This window comes from Pieris napi, chromosome 18, assembly GCF_905475465.1.
Source record: "Pieris napi chromosome 18, ilPieNapi1.2, whole genome shotgun sequence".
NCBI lineage: Eukaryota > Metazoa > Arthropoda > Insecta > Lepidoptera > Pieridae > Pieris > Pieris napi.
This window is the reverse complement of record NC_062251.1, coordinates 3,812,305-3,835,349: the sequence shown is the minus strand read 5'-3', so window position 1 is coordinate 3,835,349 and position 23,045 is coordinate 3,812,305. Positions and strand designations below refer to the sequence as shown.

The window sequence follows — 23,045 nt, the reverse complement described above, 5'->3', positions numbered from 1 at the left end:
ATACCAATATCACGCTGCTTAAGTTTTCTGCTAGTTTTATGAAGAAGCACTGTGTGAGGATGTTATTCAAAAGGTAGGAGTGGTAATGAGCTTGGTGACGTTCCAAAAAGTACAGAAGATTCGTGTGCGTTGTATGGCATGGTCGGATAAAGTGATTAAGATTTTATATTAAATATTATATGTGATACTCATGTAAATAAGAGTCAATTTATAGAAAATGGAAAAATAATTTAGTAGTAAAAAGGCCGCAAGAACTTGGAGCTGTAAGCGATTTGTTTAATGTGTACTTGAAAAGCATAGTTTAATCAAGTACTGAATCTATATCGGATTTACTAGCTTATAATCCAGTCCCTCAATGATCCAATTGAATAATTATTGATGTACGTAATCAAAACTGGCTCGTAGTGTGACGTGAAACATGAGGAAAAAGTATCAACGAAGAAGATGTGTCATCAGATATCTTCACGTCAGTCAAGAATCACTAAATTACTATTAAGTGTTCACTCATAATCAGCCTAATATAAAAAAAATTACCAACGTAATACGTTTTATAATAAAAATCGGTTGTCTGAAAGTCGGTTTACTGACGATAGTTGAACGTGACAACGTCATAAGAAAATACTGATGGAATGATTGCATTTTTCAAAAGAAAATTTTAATTTTATTTGTTTGATAGATATTTTGTATGGATATAGAAGGAGGTAAATGGAAATCACAATTGAATTGATCAAGTTACATTTATTTGTACGCATAAATACAATTATGTCAATTTTTTAACGAACGAACGCGGAGGCCGATTGTGCCTCTTTGCCGCTCGTTCCGCGCTCACGCTTGCACTTCAAGCCTTAAATGGAACGCCTCAGAGTGAGGTAACGCCGCATGCGTCATGTTTTTTCATGCGTGCAGCCGGCTCCATCGAATTAAAAGCCGTTGTCACGTCAAAAGTATATACTTAGTTTAATCTAAAAAATTCAGATATTTAGATTGCGCTATATTCTTAACGATTTTTGTTTGAAATTACGGTGATACGGTATTTTTAACACCGTCCCTTTTTTTTAAACTATTCAAATATTTTTGACAGTAACAGATTAAGATTTTGTGAAAATAAAGCTATTACGTAAACAATACTTTTATTTTAACATTATAGTATATTAAAAATTCAACCAAGAGTTAACACCCAAACGAGTAAAAACATTTCTTCGTACACCAAAGATCAATGATAAAAATATATTACGAGAAAGAAATACCTAAACCTCGACGCCATGTTTCGAACGCATATGGCTTCGCCAAGTACCCTTCTGAATAAACGCTTGCCCACAGTAATCGCACTTAAACCTTCGATCGTCTTCATGTATCCGAATATGTTGGCGTGAAGTCCTTTGACGTCCATATGTCTTGTGACATACACCACATTCAAAGGACCGTACTCCGGTGTGCTTAACCATGTAGTCTTGCAACTCTGACTTAACAAAGAACTTCATTTCACACAGCGTACAGGCAAAACGCCTCTCAAACAAATGATCCCGTTTCGTATGTGTCTTAAGTGCTCCTTTAGTTGAAAACGTTCTACTGCACGCTTGGCATTCAAACGTTTCAACTCTACTTCCATGCACGCTTATTATATGTTTCTCTTTCGATCTGTATGTTGTGAACATGTCCCGACATGACCGCATTTATTAACTTTTCCACAGCGTATGTGAACAATTTTTTCATGCAATTTCATGTTGCGTGCTTTCGTGAAAACTTTCGAACACCAATCACATTTAAATGTACCAGTCTCGTGGCCTTTACTATTGTTTAGTCGTGCCCGGTTAACGAAGCCGGAATTACATTCGGAACATGTATAATTCTTAATATGAGTGTTCATATGTTCCAATAAAGCCTTGAATTTGTTAAGGTGGGAACTGACCAACGTTACGAGGTGTAATGTAACATGTAATGTAATGTTACACAGCGAGTATTCCGTGCAGTCAGTACGTCGTGTTACGGGGAAAAACAACGTAACACGACGTACTGACTGCACGAATGCTCGCTGTACAACATTACATTACATGTTACATTACACTTCGTAACATTGGTCAGTTCCCACCTTTAAAGACAAGAAAACAGATGACACAACGCAATGTCTCCGATTCAAATTTGATTGGTACAATGTGGTTATTGATATCAGTGTGTATTTCTTGATTATGTTCGTTAGTGAGATGTGAGGTTAATTCATTTACATCATTGAGAATTTTATCACAAATGATGCACTGCAATGAAGTTATATCTAGTTTTACAATATACGAAGACATTTTATGACCAAACCCATTAAAATTCAATTCACTAATTTGCTTGTAGGCCAATGTGTGCTTTTTTAAGTTCGCCGGTTGGGGAAATTGCTCCTGACAGAAACCACATACATAACTCACTCCGTTGTGTGTGCGAATTGGTGTTGCGTTTGTGAATTTTATTATTTGTCTTAAATTAAAACGATGCTTTTCTATTTCTCTTTCTTGTGTTTCATTTACGTCAACATCTGTCAATAAATGTTTAGAGCTTAATGATTTCTCGTCTTTCGCACCTTTACTTTGTTTACCTACAAATAAATACATTATAGTGTGATCACAGTCTTCTGGTATTTGAAAAAGGTCACTTGCTTTCATCTACTTTCTTACCTTGATATTCGTCATAAATGAGATATTTGGGTTCACAATCTTCAATATCTGAGAGGGTATGCTCTTGTCCAATCTTTAGGTTAACAATAGGTTCAAAAATATTAGACCGTGAATTTTCCTTTAAACTTGTTTTGCTGACGTCACCTACAAAGAAAGTGACTAGTGTTAATCCTTTACTTTGTTGATGATTCCAAAGGTGCTTCTATTATTTACGCTTTTACGCTTAGGTCTTTTTGTACTTTTCTATACACAATGTACAAAGTGCAGCATCAATATATGCACACAAGTCGTATCTTATTACCACACGTTCCACGTCCTCATTATACTATATATTTGATATAAGACATACGACCTATAGAAAATCCACCGCATAAAGTGGAATTTGTTTTTTTCGTATTGCACGTACGTACGTACGTCTACAAAAATGAATTAGAAATATTAGCCGTCTAACTAAGGTAGATCAGTCGATCTGCTGTTGGGTGTTTTCTGCAATGATAATGCCGCTCACGCATAACATTTCTCTTTAATTGTACAAACCCTACTTGTAATATAAACATATTTAATGGTAGGGGAGCCCAAGAGGGGATTTCGGGATTTACTAAAGCGCGGCAGATTAATATATAGGGGGATACCTTGTACCCGGTTAAGTACCTCCACAAAATATGAGGCCCATATATAAGGCCGCCCGTGAAGGAGACAGGATCAGATTAGTAAAAAAAAATTGACCATCAGAAATTCCCGAGCGCGTCAGATTAAGGTAGGGTGTGTTAATTACATCCTAAAAAGTGTATATTCCACTAATCTGACAATTTGAGAGTGACGGAAAAAAAGGGGAGGGCAACAAAGTTGTAAAAAAAACCGTCATCTCGACATTCTCGAGCGTAGCTAATTTTTTTTTTTTTTTTGAAGGAAATAATTCAAGAATAATGAAAAATATATAATCTGACGATTTCCGCAAGCCGAAATAACAAAAAATCGTCGATAAAGTTAAATGCGTGCAGCTGCGTGATGCCTACATTTCCTTTAACCGATCGGAATCTACTAAACGGCGTTCTAAATATTTCCCTCAAAATTACATTTCCTGTGAATTTGAACCGATTCGGACCGATAGATTTTGAGAAATTTTGAAAAATCTTAAAAAAATAAGTTTTTTTTTTTTTTAAAGTGGTTTCTTTATTGATCAACTTCAAAAACTAATCCGCCTTTGAGCTTGAAAAACCACGTCGATCGCCACCAAGCTCGTCAAAAGCGGTTGATTAGTTCGAGAGATATCGTGAACGAAAGAAACCCGAAAAAGTGTTTTTTCGGGATTACTCCGAAATTTGTGGTTCTATCAATTAAAATTGCAAAATTACTTATGATGATGATAAAACTGCGTCGAATGCCGCTAACCGCGTCAAATTGTTTGATCCATTCAAAAGTTATTGCGGTTTGAAAATTCCAAAAATAGTGTTCTATGAAAAAATTCTATCAGACTTTCGAGCTGGGAGAGCTCAAATGCATAGACATGTTATTTCTTTGAACTCAGCGAGCTCAAAATATCAATTTTAAGCACCCAGGAATGGAAGTAGCGGGAAGTTGCAGGAATGGCCCTTTCGGTGAATCGTTTTTCTAAATTTTTTTTGTCAGATCAGGCGAATCCCTCTAGATAATCGTCAGATTATGAGACAGTACGTTTAGAACATAAAGATGAACCACATATATCTCGCGCTTGAGTATTTCAAAATTGAGATTTTTTTTGCATATTATGAAAATGGCCGTGGGTTTGCGTCCCATCGAAATCGTCAGATTAGTGAATGAGAGCTTTTTTTTGGTGCACTTAACACTCCCTTAGAAAATCTGACGCGCTCGATAAATTTTACGCCCAGACCCGTCATCCCCTTCCCTACTTCTCTATGAATCTTCTTTAAATTATAATTAGATGCCTATTTATTACTATTTTAAGATAACTTATATATACCTGAGTGACCTTAAAAAAAATTTTTAGCCTTTAGATGGGCTAAAATTTTCGTATTTCATAGAGAAGTAGGGAAGGGGATGACGGGTCTGGGCGTTACTGCATACGATTTTTGCATTTTCTGAGAAGATTTACTATGGTCATGTATATATATTTTTTTACCATTGGAAAGTAGAGATTTCAATGAACTGAAAGCACACCAACTTTTTGAAAAAAGCTGAAATTTTGACGTCAGAATTTTCGATTGAAAATTAGGGTGTTTTTTCGATATTAATTCAAAATAAGGTGAAAAAATAAATATTTTTAATCAAATAAATTACAGTATATTTGGGACATAATAAGGTAAGTTTTCACCAAATTTCGTTTAAAAAAATAAATTTTTGTAAAAGATAGAAATAAAAAACCAAAAAGTTGGTTTTTTGAATTTTTCACATAAATTTTGAGGTTATGTGAAAAATGTGTGAATACAAAAGTTGTAGATCTTTTTATGACTTATAACTTTGCCATTTAGTTTTCTTCGATAGGACTTTTAGTTTTGCCGGAAATCGAGATAAACCGTTTTTTACTCTTAAAACTCCCCCCCTACCCCTTCCCGACCTCAGATCGACCGTAATTTATTTTTCCTTTCATTTTGATCATATTCCCCTGCTTTTCTAATGGGTTTCATCCTACTGTAATTTTTTTTGGTTTCAAAAATTATCGGCACTGGTCTATTGGTTGTCTGCTTGAATAAATAATTATTGCTATTCTTTATATTTCGAAAACTTTCTAATTGGAGCGAGGAAACTAACTTGGCGTTTTCTATTCCTTTCCAAGTGTTTTATTTACTAATGATGTATTGTATGTGTATTAGTGGCTTTGAAATGTTCAAACTGTAAAATAACTTTTCCGATATTTAAATCGTTGAATACATTTTTAAGATTTTACGACAGTAACTAAGGAATCAATTGCATCATAACAAATGTTCCACTACCACACCACCGTTTTTATTTGGTCGATTAAACTTAACAACTATAGAAAGGCGGCAAACTTTAGTCACTCCTCCTTTTTTACGAATTAACTATAAACGAGTAAATGCTTGATATGTACCTGTTTTGGGACACAGCATAACACCTAAATAGTCTGTCTCGTACAATATTTTCGCAGAATTAATAAAACTCACTCCAGATCGAAACGCTATATTATCACATATATGATATTTATATAAAATTACATTAAAAATATTCACAGAACATACATCACATAAATTTACTTAATTAAAACTACACAAGACCGGTTTGACTTTTGGCTTTAGTAATACCATGATTCTTCTTCATATGCTTTCTCCTACTATTTTGCGTTGCATATGCCTTACTGCATACATCACATTTGAATTTCCTTTCATTCGTATGCGTCGCCAAATAGTGGCCCAACATATGGCGCTTTATGAAGAAACCCATACTACAAACTGAGCAAGCGTACGGGCGTTCCTTTAAATGAACACTTCGCATATGCAGCATCAAATTCGACTTTAAATTAAACTTCTTCTCGCACATATCACATTTGATACCTTCAACATTGTGCACTTGCGCCATATGCCGTGTCTTTTGATAGTAATTCTTGAACCGAGCTTTGCATATTTGGCAAACACTATCACCTGCAACACCTTTATGTTCTGTATTCACATGAGCTTTTTTTTTAGACTCAGCAGCGAAGACCTGCCCACAATGTCGACACGGAAAACTAGATTTCTTTTTGACATGAGTTGTTTCGTGACGATTCAATCGAAAGCTATTAACAAAACCCGCTCCACATATAGTGCAAATAAAATTTCTGTAATGTTCGTTCATGTGTTGCATCAACAGTTTCATATTGTGAAAAATTGCAGTGCATAGACAGCAATTAATCTGTTGTTCATTGGTTAGTTTGAAGGGTTGGAAATAATCTGTCACATCCAAATAGTATTCCTTGTAATGTTCATGGACAAGGTGATTAGTCAACGCGTTAATAGATTCCATTGGCTTATCACATATGGTGCATTTGAGATCAACAATGTCCAGAAACGCTACAAAGCTGCTCATCCCTGAGCCAGCTTTGTACGAGGGTTTTTCCTTAACGTGATCGAAATGCGTGTGCCTCCTTAATTCGTTAGGATCGGGGAATGTCTTAAAACAGTAGGCGCATATATAGCCTGCATCATTTCTATCTTTGAACGGCGTGATATTCGAACACGTTAATAGTATATTCAAGTTATGCCACTGTTTTTGCATTTCAGACACATGTTTTTCACGATACACAATATCGTTATCGCACAGCTCACTTTCGTTCTCTTCTTTAAAGGTCCGTTTTCGTTTTTTTCGTGCTCCGGTACGGCCTATAAAAGAAAAAGAGCGTTCAGCTTTTCCGCCGTTCGGCATATCACACTGCTAAACTTAACAACGTAAACTTTAACCGTTACAATACTTTCGGTCGTAAATTATAACTTGAATAAGCAGTAATAATTCAGAACAAAAAATTATGAAGCATTAAAGTGTATGTAATTTTCATTGTACGCGACTTTGAAATACCTACTAGAGTCGACTAGTACTCTACACAGATAATCATAAATGTTTAAGTAAAATAGTAATAATAGTAGAATTGATTGTTTGTATGAATACACTCCACTGTACTCCGAAAAAATCTAACAGCATTGGAATTCTACATTATCTCTTGGTTATAAAATATTATTTAAAAAAGTTAGGGATCCATAGGAAAACCTCGATAATGAGAGATAAAAATACCAACAAAAATTTCGGACCGTATGTTCTCTACATACGAAATATTGACAATACGCAAAGCAATTACAACAGTTTTATAGAAGATATCAATATCTATAACCAATGTTGTAACTATTAAGGCGAGTACAGACCGCATGCCTCGGGCCAGTGACAGTGAGCATTCGTGTCATACAATTGTTGCGAACGCCGCCTCACGTGTTACCAACTCTACCAACTTTTAGGATTTTCCTCAACCAGAATATGCAGGTTAGATTAAGCATTTCAAGTAGATTATGTTAGATTGATCTCTTCAATCCATAACATGTTTTGATTTTTTAATGAATATTGTCCATTTGTTTAGTTAATATTCATTTTTTACTATAAACTATTAGTGATTACTTTTTTACGAAAAAAAAAATGATTTAAAGGTATCATAGGGTAGGATTTTATATAAAACTCGAAATTATAGTTAGGTAGGCAGATCTATCTACTTTTCGAATTGAAGATGGTTGGAAACTACCAACTTTTGAAATTGTATCTACCTACTCGATAAAATTCAAGTTGGTAACACTGGCCTCACTCCTCAGTGCGAGCCATGTGCTCCGTGTGGACGGACGGTTGTTATTTGCGTTGCGCGCTCATGCGTCATGGAGGCCGATACCGAATCACTGCGTAAACTTGTCAAACTTTATGAAAATAACAGTATGGGAATCTAAACATGCTGATTATTACAATAAATATAAAAGAAAAGACGCTTGGCGTCAGAAAAATCGTTTTTTCCACCAGCTTTTCTTCTTTTCTCTTCTTTTTAATATTGAATGAATCACTTTATAGGTCGCTGCAATCTGCACGTCTCGCCTTGCCGGAGCCATTTTTCTTACTGACGAACATCGTGCGTGGTTGTTAGCGTGCACACCTTGAGCATGTGTCGTTCGGGACGCATGCATAAATGTACCGTCGTATGCCTCCGGTTGCGGCATGCGTGATGAACCAACGCCTCGCGATGTCTGTACACGTCTTTACTTTAAAAGCTAGTACACATTGGGCGCTCGGCGCACATAGGGGTATTATACTTAAAAAACTGGCCATAAGTCCATTTCACTAACTTCATGATACAGGTAGCTTTTGTTCTGGATTAACATACAAATCCAAAACCGGTAAAAAAATGCCGCTAATGGACCCCCTGCACATTCTAACGCTAGTCCCCACACTAGGGAGCCCCTGTGTTGAGGATATTATACAAGTGATTGAAAATGTTCTTTATACATTTTCGCCATAAAATGAATTCAAAGTGTCAAAAATTGTCTGTTTTAATTTTTTTTTCTATTGAGCGAAGTTATTTAAATCGTGTATCGATCTTTCAAAATGGATACATAAACTACTCAACTCCACCATATATTTATTCCATTCGCCCTACTTCAAGAAACGATGGCGAAAAATGGAAAGAAACAATGTACTTTTTTGGAGTTGGCGACCAGATCGGTCCTTAACATTAAGAGGTCAAATCAATCAATTTATGAAATATTTTGAGGACAGCCTTGCGATTCTTTAACTCACTTTTCGAACTCACACAGCGGTTTTCACAGCGGCGGTCGCGCTCAAATCAGTCGTAAAGCAGTCATTTTACGATTTGGCATTCTGATAAACAATAAACTACACTTTATCAAAAGTGAGTTACAGAATCGCAAGGCTGAAACGAAAATAAGAAACGGAGCATATTAAAATTATTTATTGCAAGACAATCCTCTACCTGACAGTCTCGACAATTTCAAAAGAAATTGACAAATTCGATTAAAACGTAATTTAACCAATATAGTAGCGTTACTAAATAGACGAATAACGAAACACGCGAGTGAGCTATGTACGAACATATATAATTCTGGAAACTACTTAAAGCATAGAATTTTTTATAAGAACAAAAAACGTGCGTTTACTTATAAAAATTTACTCTCATCATTTTTCCCTAACGCGGCAAATGAAGTATAACTTCAAAAAACCTAAATTGTTGACTATAGTTAACTTCAGGGTGTCGGTTTTTTGTGACGGTGTGCTCGCGCATCGTAAAAAATGTACTCTCATCATTTTTTCCTAACGCGCCAAATGAAGCATAACTTCAAAACATTAACTTTTTAATTTAAAGTGCCACAATTCTCACAAGAAAACTCCACCAGTATATGTGTACGGTAGTTGATAAGTAAGGCGAAACGTAGTAGGTACCCTATTCTTCAACGATCTCAAGGCGTGGCTAAGTACGTCAATTTGGGGAATATAAACATTTAAAAATTACACTGTTTCAACTTAAAATTGCAGAAGTAGAGTTTTAATTCCGTAGTATTCTGACATCATTTTTTGACATGTCAGAGATTACAAACCTTTTTGGCTGGGCACATTTTTTAATTCCAAAACGAGTCTGAACATCTGACTCTAACCATACATTTTATTTGTTAGTGCATGTATCAATTTTATTAAGTGCGGTACTCAACATTGATAATTACATCCCTTTTCATCACAAACAGTAAAAAACGCACAAGTAAAGATAACATTTTATTATTTTTAAAAGGCTTACTAAACCTGTAATTAGTAGGCAGTGATAAGAATAAAATAAAGTAATTAAAGTTAATTCGATATATTGTTCGTGATATTGAAATATGTATTTGTTATTTTTGTATTTAAGTAAGTAAATATTAAGATTTACCTTTTGGTAGGTAAAACATAAAATATACGTAGCATTTTATTTTATTGTCCTCAAATGGGTAAAATTTGTCCCCTTTTCGGTGGAGAACTTTTTTAGTAGCAACATTTATGAAATGTCAGAATTCTGCGGTATGAAAAATCAGTGTATCGTTTAAAATATTAAATCCACGCAAAGCATCTAGCAAGCCCGATACCAGCGATACTTTCATTATTCGCCTATTCATTTGTTCCACGTTCTATATACAGACGAAAGATTCAGTAATATATACATACAATAAGAATATTTTTACACAGGGCTGTTTTTTAATATTTAAAAACTATATTTAATATAACATACTAGCTGACCGGGCAAACGTCGTTTTGCCATGTATATCATTTATAATAAAAAAATAGGGGTTGATCGTAGAGGAGTAAAAGTTAGGGGTTGTATGTATTTTTTAATGTTGTATCATAAAAAAATAGAAATTAAAAATTTTGTCTAAAAAATAAAAATAAAATTTAGGGGTGGACTACCCCTAACATTTAGGGAGATGAAAAATAGATGTTGGCCGATTCTCATAGATACCGGATAAGCACAAAAAATTTCATCAAAATCGGTCAAGCCGTTTCGGAGGAGTATGGCAACGAAAACTGTGACACGAGAATTTTATATATTAGATTAAATGATTTTGAAGCTTCTATCTGTAACATCACGATTGCAATTCGCAAACGCGTTAATTGACACTGAAACATGATATTCAAGTGAATAAAAAAAAAGATTTAATTTTCAAAGACTAACTAGAAACACGATTGTATTGTCTAAGATTCACTATCATTTTAGACGTACTAGAGCAAGACTCAGCGCCTAGACTCTAAATGTCAACCTAAGATTCAGACACGAGACTTAGGGCGTACTATAACTGTCAAAATTCATAGATTTAAGCTCCTCCGGTATGGTTCACGCGAAAAGTTACATTAATTTTATATACAGTTACCGGCAAACATCTTGAACAAATCCTTCAGTCCTTGCCTTGATTTTTAGGTATCACTGGGAGGGTGGGTGAGAGATGAAGTTGCGCAAACTTTCCCCCACTCCCTTGTTTCATGCACAAGAAGTTTGCCGGTATCTGTACTTCGCACCCATAATAACTATGTTATTCAAGTCTGTGGTAATATATAAACTATATACAATATTCGTATGTTTTATACACAATGGTATTCATGTATAAGGCCTGCCTGTAATACTAGTATACCTATTAAGCAAATTATACACTAGTTCTATAGTATTAAAATATCCGTTATAAAAACATCTCTATACTCCTCAACCAGTGACTATTCTTTCAGCTGCCCGCATCATTCTTGCCAAACCAACTCTTCTCCTCCTCAGCCTTCCTCTTACTCTCAGCCGCAATTTCCTTCAACGTCATCTCCCTATTATCAATCAAATGTTTGACGTCATCAAACTCTTTAAATATATCCAAGTCATCCTGGTGCAGTTTAATATGACTCTTCAGGCTGCACTTCTGCATAAACGTCTTCTTGCAGACCTCGCACTGATATCTCTTATCATCCTCGTGAATTTTCAAATGGTCCTTTAGCGTGCGTAGTCGCGAAAACGTCTTTCCACATAGATCACACGAACACACTTCTGAACCCGTATGCCTAGTCATGTGGTCAACTAGACCACGCTTCGAGAAGAACTTCGCGTTACACTTATCGCACAGAAAGCTCTTCTGTTGGAGATGGTGGTGTCGTATATGTCGATTTAGTTCAAACTTCTTTTTATACGTCTTATTGCAGGCATTACATGGGAATATTAGCGGCGCCTGATTGTGTGCTTTAACCAAATGTTCGCTTCGATCGTAGTAGCTAACAAAAATTTCCGGACAATGCGGGCATTTGTTGCGCAGCCATCCGCCAGTGTGGACGCCCTTTTCGTGGTTGCGTTTTTTCGTCAACGACGTATACGTTTTATCGCAAAAGTCGCAAGCAAAGTTGCCCTGAAAGTGGGTTTTATCGTGTTTACGCAACGCCGCTATTGTTATATAACCAACGCCGCATTTCGAACAACAGTAATTCCTATAATGACTGCTCATATGATGATACAAATTTTTAAACGAAATATGAACAACCGAACATAGAACGCAAGCAAAATTTTGTCCGTTCTCTAATCGAAATGGTAGAATGATATCTTTTATATTTCTATGTATTGTTTTATTATGTTCGCTTGTTAAATGATCTTTCAATTCGTTCAAGTCCTTCATGGAGCGTTGGCAAATGCCACATTCGAGGTCTGTGATATCGACTTTTATAGGATTGTAGCTAAGTTTATAATCGAGCATTTTATTGATTTTATTCTTTTCGATTTGTAGTGCTGTATGTTTGCGTAACTCGTCAATTGTTTGGAAATATTTAGCGCAGTAGAGACAAGAGAAACCGCGCATAGTTTTATCCCTAAACGGGCTTGCGTTGGAGTATTGTAGTATTGTTGTCAGGTTAACTCTATGTTCAATGCGCTCTGGGGTGGCGCTATGATCAGTTTTCACTTTCCGCTTTCTGCGCTTGGGGGCGTCGTCTTCTGTTCCTATAACAGAAACGAAGTAATCTCAATTATCTTCATCCATATCTTCTTATTATATATTCTTCGCTTGTTACTTAATGTGGACGGCATCTCTTAATGGATAAAAACCCGAAGCTTTGTCCAAATCACATTGTTTTATTTAAAGATTCAACTATACTTTTGACACTTCTAAGTCAGCGCATTTTTATTAGATATCGCGTCATCCTCAGAAAATTGCCTACAACGTACCGCATTTAAGTATTTAGTAGTAGTGTTTCTGATAGTTTTAATGCTCAAATATTCGTAAGAATAGTTTTAGTCATACAACAGACAAGTTATTTGCTCGCGTTATTTTAGTTTCTGTCATGTTTTTTAAAGATATTTTGGTTAAAGTCATACTCATCTCAAGTTTTAAATATGAAAGGAGACTTACCTTTGCGTTCGTCTCCTATTTAAAACTGATGACGAAGTCCAATCAAAAAAAAACTATCACTCCGTAATTCACTTATTGTTTTCAAAGATATTTTGGGTAAAAGTTTATAAATGTCTTAAAATAGCTATTCTATACTAAAAAATCAGGTAGCAATGCAAAGTTATAATTAAAATGGGCCCAATCTTTGATAACTAGAACATAAGATAGGTTTATAGTAGGTTCATATAACATTGCTTGGAAGCCACCGGGAAAGCGAAACGTGGCTATCCCTAGCAAATCTACGACATACAGTTGCAGGCATAGAGTTCGAAACTCTTGGAGCAAGGGAAACTCAAGACCGAAACTAAAGTGGTCGCATTTTGCCCTATACATGAGTCAATCATCCTCTTAGTTTTTGGATATTTCCAAATATATTACGACTCCATTTAAAACAAATACCAGTCATGGCGCATCAATTATTGTATTTACGTTAGGGAGCGTTCAAGTATTACGTAACGCAATTTTTGGAGATTATTGACCCCCCCTCCCCCATGTAACTCGCCGTAACGTTTTTCAGTACCCAAGTACAGTACTGTACCCAAGTACAGTACTGTACCCAAGTATAGTAAAATGTTTCGTGACCACCTAGTGACTCTTCAGTTACTATTATGTGGTGTAAGTCGAAAATAATATTAACAATAACGTGTAATTCAATCCCCGCCCCGCATCGTAACGTTTTACAAAATGACCCCCAAAAAATTCGTTACGTAATACTTGAACGCTCCCTTACTTAACCACGATAGGATATTTTGATGTCCATAGATTGATTTACTTCGAATCAAATCTACCCTCGTATTAATGTGTCTACCCTCAGTTGTATAAATAACGTAGAATAAAACTATAACTTTGCATAGCCTCTATAACACAAACAGCAACACAAACTTATTTCAGTCAGAAGTTGGTTTTGCTAACACAGAAATATAACAAAGTAAAAAATTATGGAAGGGTTTCCGTATAAATTCGAAATATAACATATGAAAAATATAGTTAAATATTACAAGTTCTTTCTCGTGTTAAACATTCTAAACACTAAAATCCCTATTCAATTGTATTAATTTAATTTTGCATTGCTTGACACTATTCAACAAATCAAAGAACGGTTTTTTTTTTAATTTTTAATCAAGACATAAACAATCGATTTACTATTAAATTCACGATAAACAAATAATTTACTGTACTAAAATTTATAAAAAAAAAACAATGGCACCTACAACTTTTTTAGATCTGGGCCTCAGATTTAAATTAATTTAATTTTGCATTGCTTGACACTATTCAACAAATCAAAGAACGGTTTTTTTTTATTTTTAATCAAGACATAAACAATCGATTTACTATTAAATTCACGATAAACAAATAATTTACTGTACTAAAATTTATAAAAAAAAAACAATGGCAACTACAACTTTTTTAGATCTGGGCCTCAGATTTAAATATATCTGTATCTGTTTTATGCTTTGAGAATCTAATAGGCAAGTAGGTCAGCCTCCTGTGCCTGACACACGCCGTCGGCTTTATAGGTCTAAGGCAAACCGGTTTCCTCACGATGTTTTCCTTCAGGTGCGAATGTTACATGCGCACATAGAAAGTACATTGGTGCACAGGGGATCGAACCTACGACCTCAGGGATGAGTCGCACGCTGAAGCCACATGGCTAAACCTAGTTTTAAGTGATGTCCATAAGCATATCAACTATATGTTCTTTCACATACAAGACCTCCAAATACTAATATGTAAAAAAAAAATCTATAAAATTACGTAACTCTTCCATAATCTTGATAAATAGGCTAATGGTTTTGTGTTCAAGGTAACATTCATTCATAAACTAGCACTTGTTATTTTTGAAGTCATACTTCTTTATCAGTGTTGGAAAAAAAATTACCGTAACAATTTCGGTTACACGCCATCTTTTTCTTGTCCCTACCACGGTTGATTCGAAGAGATTCGAAGCCATTAATAACAAAAATATATAGTAACGATAACAATGATAGTAATAATTCTATTACAATTAATGAAATTCTGTAATAATCTTAGTAGTAATAAGGTAAAATGAAATAATTGTATTTGTATTCTTGTCTATGATAATAAAAGCCTTTTGTTAAACTTTATCTAATTTAACTTTATTTAACCAATTTCTGTAAATTTGCATATAGTAGATCATTTTTCGAAAAATAAGGTCATAAAGAAGTTTCACTTCTTACGTGTGTACACCTAGTACACGCACAATTTGCTGATGTTAAGTGATACACCCATGGACACTCGCACTGCCAGAAACCTCACAAGCGCGCTGCCGGCCTTTTAATAATTGGTACGCTCTTTTCTTGATGGACCCTAAGTCGAATTGGTTCGGAAATACTTCAGTGGGCAGCTGGTTCCACATAGTGGTGGTGCGCGGCAGAAATTGCCTTAAGAAACGCTCAGTTGTGGAACGACGGACGTCAAGGTGATACGGATGGTATTTTGTATTCTGCCTTGACGACGATGATATTACGGCTTGATTTATATATATATAAAAATGAAACCCGTTTTCCGTTGTCACGACATAACATGAAAACGGCATAACATATAATATTCCTTGAAGTATGAGGATGGTTCTTACGGTGAGAAAAATTAAAAAAATTGAGTGAAAAGTCTAAAAACAACACTTTTCTATAATCCCATACAAAATATTCGTAATAATATTTAAAGGCAATTTAAACTTTAATACCATATCATATATATCACTCCATCATAGTGGAGGGGTTCCGGGAAGGTAAATTTTTATTTTTTGACATAATGTATTTGTTGTATTATCAACTTTTTTTATCTTACTAGCTAGACCGGTGTCCTGAATAGCAGAATAAGTATTAAAAAAAAATAAACAATCGACTGTTAGGCGGTACGATGTTCGCCAGCCCAGCTATAAAATATAACCATTTTAAGAATCTAGATCTATTTTTTTAATCATTTCCAGTCTTAATATGTTACAAATGTTATATTTTATTGTATCTATGTATCAAATCTTGAATTGAGTATAGCAACATATATTCTATTGTATATGTCTATTTTTACAATCTTTATTCTTGATGTCACCGTCATATGTCAGCCCTCATATGTAATATACATAATTATTAATATAAAAAAATTGAATTGTTCACTTTCCTTCACACACTTTTAAAATTTAAGAACACTAAACACTTAAATCAGTACCAACAGCTAGTAAAACAAAAGACAACACGACTGTTGTTTATTGCTCCTTTGATTTGAAATTAATGAATCTCTGTTGTCCGTGAACACAAAACCATTAAAACCTGATAAATGAAAAGTACACTTACGTTTATTAGACGGCTCGCCAACCTCCACTTTAGGCTTTTTCGCCTTCGATGTGGAGGCCCTCGCTGGTCGCTTTTTCGTTTTCGATTCCATCTTCTCAATTTTAATTGACTGGATTGGTACGTCGTATTCTGAAATTTTGAAACATCTCTTAAGTGCGTGATACCAGAAAATAAGGCTGCTTAAAGAACCGAAAATAAATATATTTTTGTAAATATTTTTATTTTACACTAACTGGCCTGGCGAACATCGTACCGCCTAAGAGTCGATTCTTTATTTTTTTTAAATACTTATTCTACTATTCGGGATACCGGTCTAGCTAGTAATATAAAAAAAAGAAAGTTGATAAGACAACAAATACATTATGTCAAAAAATAAAAATTTACCTTCCCGGAACCCCTCCACTAACACTTGAACTTTATGATATGGTATTAAAGTTCAAATTGACTTTTAAGTATTATTACGAATATTATGTATGGGAATATAGAAAAGTGTTGTTTTTAGACTTTCACTCAATTTTTTTAATTTTTCTCTCCCTAAGAACCATCCTCGTACTTCAAAGAATATTATAAAAAATGAATTGGCCAAATCGATCAAGCCGTTTTCATGTTATGTCGTGACAACGGAAAACGGGTTTCATTTTTATATATATAGATAATAACTAGCTGACCCGGAAAACTTTGTTTTGCCATGTATATTATTTGAAGGAAAACTTCAATAAAAATAACTATCTACTAAAAAATAGAGGTTGATCATAGAGGGGTGAAAATTAGGGGTTGTATGTATTTTCGTATGCAGTATCATAAAAATAAAAAAATATTGTAGTGGACACCCCTTATCACTTAGGGGTTTGAAAGATAGATAGTACCCGATTCTCAAGCTTAATAAATATGCATAAAAAATTTCATAAGAATCGGTCGAGCCGTATCGGAGTATGGGAACGAATATTGTGACACGAGAATTGTGTATACATCGAGATTACTCTTAATGAGACTAACACACGGAATAAAACTATTGTTAACAACTAACAATTAAAATTTTGTCTTGGATATTATTACCGATTTATCAACGCGAGGGAATCCAGACATAATCCTATATTCGCTTAAGGTAACGTTAAAATTCCTATTCTAATTCTAAAATTATCATTATGTAGATAACAAACAATACGTAAGTATACTCGGGAGTCCTAGGTTCATTTTTCAATTACAAATAATAATTGTCTTAACGAAAATAATGCCCAGAGTCCGATAAAAAACCTCAAATCTATCTATTCATTATTTAAAACTTCGTTCGTAAGAAAATACCAGTGGCAATACAAGCTTTTCTTCGTAATCATTTCTTTAATAGATAAGTGAGAGATCAGCCTGCTTCTATCCTTCACCGTACAAACAAGTGTTAAAAGCGCACATAGTACGTCTATTGGAGCCTAGCCGGGTTTGAAGCTACAACCTCAGAGATAAGAATTGCTCTGATCTTACAAATCAAATAAATGTTACATTCATATATACAGCAGAGCTGATGATTATAAACAGAATGGTATTTTCTATGCCAATACAATAAATATCAAATGACGACTCATTGGTCTAGTGGTTAGTACCCCTGACTGCGAATCCATGGGTCCCGGGTTCGATCCCCGGCTGAGACGAACATCGATGTGATGAGCATTTGGTGTTGTGCTTAGGTCTTGGGTGTATGAATATGTATTTATATGTCTATCTATCTATCTATAATATGTATGTATATCCGTTGCCTAGTACCCATAACACAAGCTTCACCAGCTTAGCATGGGACTAGGTCAATTGGTGTGAATTGTCTTTATATAAAAAAAAAAAATCTTTATCATTATAATTATAAGCATGTAATACATGATACTTACCAGGACTAGAGAAATCATCATCAATATTATCACCACCATCAGAATTTTCCATTGGATCGTTGCTCAATTCTATTTTAACTATATCTTCTGCAACAAATAATACAAATGCTTAGCTAGTTTAAATATTATAGTTTAAAATCACAATTTACACAAGACTTGACAACTACAGAAGATTAAGGGAGCGTTCAAGTATTACGTGTAACGCAATATTTGGAGATTATTGACCCCCCCCCCCATGAACTCGCCGTAACCTTATTCAGTACCCAAGTACAGTACTGTATCCAAGTCTAGTAAAACGTTTCGTGGCCACCTAGTGACTCTTTAGTTACTAATATGTGGATTTTAAGTCAAAAATAATATTAAGAATAACGCGTAATTCAATCCCCGCCCCGCATCGTAACGTTTTACAAAAGGATCCCCCTCCCAAAATTCGTTACTTAATACTTGAACGCTCCCTAAACTGCAAATAACAATAGCAATTATTTGTTTCTATATTATGTAGTATGGTCTATATTATATTAATTTATATCTTTAAAACGTTTTAGAAGTGATAAAGGATATAGAATATATAGATAGGATAGTTTACATCTCAATTTATACCCGCAATATTATCTTATTGCAAATTAGTTGACAGTCACAATTCTAACAGATGGCACCGTGATGAAAGTACCAATGTTTCACAGAAGCTACAATTTACTGTCATAACCACCAAAAAAGCATGGTGGTGCCCATGGCTGGTTCTCCTACCGTTTGCCTTGAATATTTTACTATTATGTAATATAACACAAATCTTAGCCACAGCAACGCTTGGCCGAGTCTACTAGTGTATATATATTACGCGTTTAAAACTGGCCATTTGCATTCAAAGGGTTATACAGAAATATCTCTGCCCTATTCTTGACCAATGTACTTTATGCACATATAAATTTGTTCAAGTGTTTAAATAAATACCTTTTAAAAACTTATCTTGCATCCTCTTAAATTGTTCTTCAGTATTTTGTACCTGTTTTTTAAAATTAAATGCATTACGTAATTGTGTGATGCAGACCTCGCAAATACCACCATTGTTCTCCAGTGACGTTGAGAGCTGTTAAAACAAAAATACAATTTTAATATTTATACTATAGTGTATTGCAACGCCTATCGGTGCTCTTTCTAGAGATATTGTTATAAAGAAAGAAACATAAGATTGTATAAGCAATGATAACCGACCCAAAGTCAAATAAATTCAACATTTCATCAGTCAAGCTTAACTGTACCAATGAAGAGATAAAACTTTGTCTCCAAACATGTAAATTTTGTGAGAAAAAATATCACATGATATTATATAATATATAACAATGCTACTGATGTTCTCTGACCACTATTAAGAGAAGTATTTTCATGTTTTTTTACCAACAAATTATTATTTTTCTAAGAATCCATCCATAGAATCATCTTAGATATGAAGTGTTACATACAGCTATGTCAATTACTTAACTATTATTTTTTTTTATTGGACAATTCACACCAATTGACCTAGTCCCATGCTAAGCTGGTGAAGCTTGTGTTATGAGTACTAGGCAACGGATACACATACATATTATAGATAGATAGACATATAAATACATATTTAAACACCCAAGACCTAAGCACAACACCAAATGCTCATCACATCTATGTTTGTCTCAGCCGGGGATCGAACCCGGGACCCATGGATTCGCAATCAGGGGTACTAACCACTAGACCAATGAGCCGCCAAATTATTTTAGTACAATGTTCAATACAAATATTTTACAAACACATTAAGTATGTGTCAATGTCATGATATAGCTACAGCGGCCAATAGACTGTTTCTAAGAGAACTGGGAGGTATAACAATCACACCACAAGTAAATAAAATTTTTCTTGCACAGGAAAATATATGTTTTGCAATATACACAGATTTGTTACACCAAATACCAAAAATTAGGCTAATAGGCTCATCATACTTTATATGTAAATATAAATATAGTAATTATTGTTTAATAAATTAAAGTCTTAGTAATATTCTTTTATTACTTATATTAATAAATAGAATAATTATTCATTCTGTAATTTAAATATGTAAAGTTGGTTCTGTTGATTAAACAGACAATATATTTTGTTTGAATGAAATAAATTTGTGTTTATATTTATATATGAAATGGAGCTTTTATATAAAGATTATTAGAAGTTCTAGATTTTAAGATATACAGTAGAAAAGTAATATTAAAATTTTTATATACTTTCAGTGAGGTAATATCATCAACGAAAGTATGGTGTTAAGAATTAATTACAAATTTAAATAGTTAATGTTTTGTAAAACAAATGAATGCGCTGAACAAATACGGAGCCAAGCCGACATTCGATCAATAAATGTGATACATGATTTTAATACACACTTTTCATCTAAACTCCCTTAAAATGATAAAATTATAGGTTTTAACTTAATACTTACAGTGATATCGAAGCAATCCTTTAACATGTCGCTATATACTTCTTCGGCACCCATCCATTGATATGAAGCTGTGAAGTCTTTATAAGTACCCTCGGAGGCACAACACCGACACATTCCGTCCTTCAAATCCTCCATTGTTTTTATTACTAATTCCACAAAAACTTCACTAATAATTATGCACTTAGGAATTAATTAGCGGTATACTCTTGGCGTGCCTTAATCGAAGATCCGCCATTTTACAACATTAAAATGTTGTAGTGTTGTACTGCCAGCTACATACAGTTTTTTTTTGCCTGAAATCTGAATACAGACTATGGGTATGTTCCGATATACACTGCGAGTACTGTATAGTGCTCCCACTGTTCAAAAATTCGTTCCGCTATGACTGCCAGTATACAGCCGCAGCGTCCTAGGGAAATATATGACGTCACAAATCCCCGCTATACTTCTACTGCGAGCACTGGCGTTTTCGAGGTAAGGTACTCGCAGTGCTTTGATCACGTGATCAATCAAAACCACTTGAATGCCTAACGGCTGATATCACTTACAGTTTAATAACAAACATTTAAAATTCTAACTTACTTTCTTTGTAGTATTAATTCAATTGACAGTTAATATTAATATAGATTTTTTTAATGCGATAATACTAAAATAATAGTTTTTCTTGTTGAATTGAAAAACTTTGATGCACTCATTTGAAAACTGTGTCGAAAAACGAAGCTGACTAGTATACTGGACTGCGTTCCGTTTTAAATTGTAACTGTATAGCTGGCTATAGAGAAACGGTTTCACAGTATACTAAATTGACGGTACTCTGTCAGTGGTCGCAGTGTATATCGGAACATACCCTAAGTCAAATAGCCTTGTAACTCATTATTGAATTGATGTTGTAATAGTTATTGTAAAAATGACATTTCACATTCTAGTATAGTCCTTTTCATGAAAGAAGTCCCCCAGACGCGGCGCTGCAATCGCATGACGTAATGTTGCCATTTATGAGTAAAATATTTACCTATTTTATTTACATTTAGCAGATGTAATTTATCAAATAATATTATTTTCTGCATACTTCGATGAAACAATATTTCTGTTATGTAAAAAGTATATTTTTATTTATTTATATTAGCGGTGTTCTACCTACTTACAGGGAAAATAAAGAAAATAGGGTAAAGAAAAGCAATACAATTTTTTATTCAGAGTTTTCTTGCATAATTGTTGGGTAACAATTTTTTTCGATGTACACGCCGCTGTTATACCTTCGTTTGTAATTCTTGTTACAGTTTTCTCTGACACACCTGCAATTAAATTATGAACAATTAAGAATAATAGTAACTTTAAGTTTATACTGCTTATGTAATATATGTTTTAATTTCAGTTACCTAGTTTCATCACGTTATGTATTTATTCAATTTTGTAGCAAAAACGAATTTATATCATAAAAGTCCCATCAATACAGCAATAAATTATTAAATGGCAACTCTAAAAAGTACCTGTTATGGCGGCAACTCTCTTCCGAACATTGTTTAGTGATATTAAAACACCTTGATTCTTATGTTCCGCTTCACAGAACGTTCTTCGTTTTCATAGTTTAATAATTTGTTGCAATTTTGTTAAGTTATTCACTTAACCATTTATATTTATAGTAAACGTAAAAAAATAGGTATCCAAATTGCGTGCAAAATGGCATACCAATGGCGTCAAATAAAGCTTAAGTTAGTCTAAAAAATTCAAAATTTGGGTTTTCAGAAATGTAATTAAAATATACGTTATTTCGTCGATTAATTTGGGTCTTAATTTCTTACGAGGAAAAAATTCATTTCGGAATAAGCTTTTTTAACTTAACTAATATGTTTTTGCATTAAGCCTACCAAAAATGAGCCTTAAATTGAGAACTTTCACCATTCTTGCGATCAGTAAAACTATAATTGAAATGGCAAGAATAAATCCTTTCCTCTATGAAATTTCTGTGTGGGAGGGAAAATTTTCATAGGGTTTAGGGAATATAGTCAACAACAATTTAAAAAATGTTAGAATGTATTATGTGCATTTTCCAATTACAGAGCATAATGCGACTCAGTGCCGCACAATGCCGCATTTTGCTAAAGCTTAATTGGAACGTGAATTAGTTTTCAAATGCATCATCAGAGTGCGCTAAGTCAGTGTTGAAAAAAAATTGTTCTGAATAGAGTTAGCAACCTCATTAATGTATAAATAATGTGTTAAATAATAATAATTTGTTGAAAACTATTTACGCTTATTGTAATAATCAAATTATTTCATTAACATTTTTTTACTGAAATAAGAGAAAACCTTTAAAAAATATTAGGTTTTAACAAGCTAAATTAACA

General features: G+C 34.0%; 1 protein-coding gene and 1 pseudogene across 3 annotated transcripts; both read right to left on the bottom strand.

Moving 5' to 3' along the window:
• Nucleotides 1-1,247: 1,247 nt before the first annotated feature.
• Nucleotides 1,248-2,634, bottom strand: LOC125058858 (annotated as a pseudogene).
• Nucleotides 2,617-20,968, bottom strand: LOC125058293 (zinc finger protein 728-like). Of its 3 annotated transcripts, none has more exons than XM_047662348.1 (5): nucleotides 20,698-20,963; nucleotides 19,191-19,326; nucleotides 18,240-18,326; nucleotides 16,366-16,494; nucleotides 2,617-2,801 (listed from the first exon to the last, which is right to left on the bottom strand). In XM_047662348.1, the coding sequence occupies exons 1-5, from the start codon at nucleotides 20,830-20,832 to the stop codon at nucleotides 2,632-2,634; spliced, it is 657 nt and encodes a 218-aa protein (XP_047518304.1). In that variant the 5' UTR covers nucleotides 20,833-20,963; the 3' UTR covers nucleotides 2,617-2,631. The 3 variants fall into 3 exon arrangements, with proteins under 3 accessions (XP_047518304.1, XP_047518303.1, XP_047518302.1); XM_047662347.1 differs by lacking the exon at nucleotides 2,617-2,801 and adding an exon at nucleotides 5,852-6,967 and having other exon boundaries at nucleotides 20,698-20,968; XM_047662346.1 differs by lacking the exon at nucleotides 2,617-2,801 and adding an exon at nucleotides 11,080-12,606 and having other exon boundaries at nucleotides 20,698-20,968.
• Between the last annotated feature and the right edge of the window lie 2,077 nt (nucleotides 20,969-23,045).

Coding starts and splice junctions, on each gene's coding strand:
- LOC125058293 (XM_047662346.1), bottom strand. CDS start 20,832: ATGGAGGATTTGAAGGACGGAATGTGTCGGTGTTGTGCCTCCGAGGGT. Junction 18,327..19,190: donor GCAAGATAAGTTTTTAAAAG/GTATTTATTTAA, acceptor TATTTGTTGCAG/AAGATATAGTTAAAATAGAA. Junction 16,495..18,239: donor TGATGATTTCTCTAGTCCTG/GTAAGTATCATG, acceptor TCAAAATTTCAG/AATACGACGTACCAATCCAG.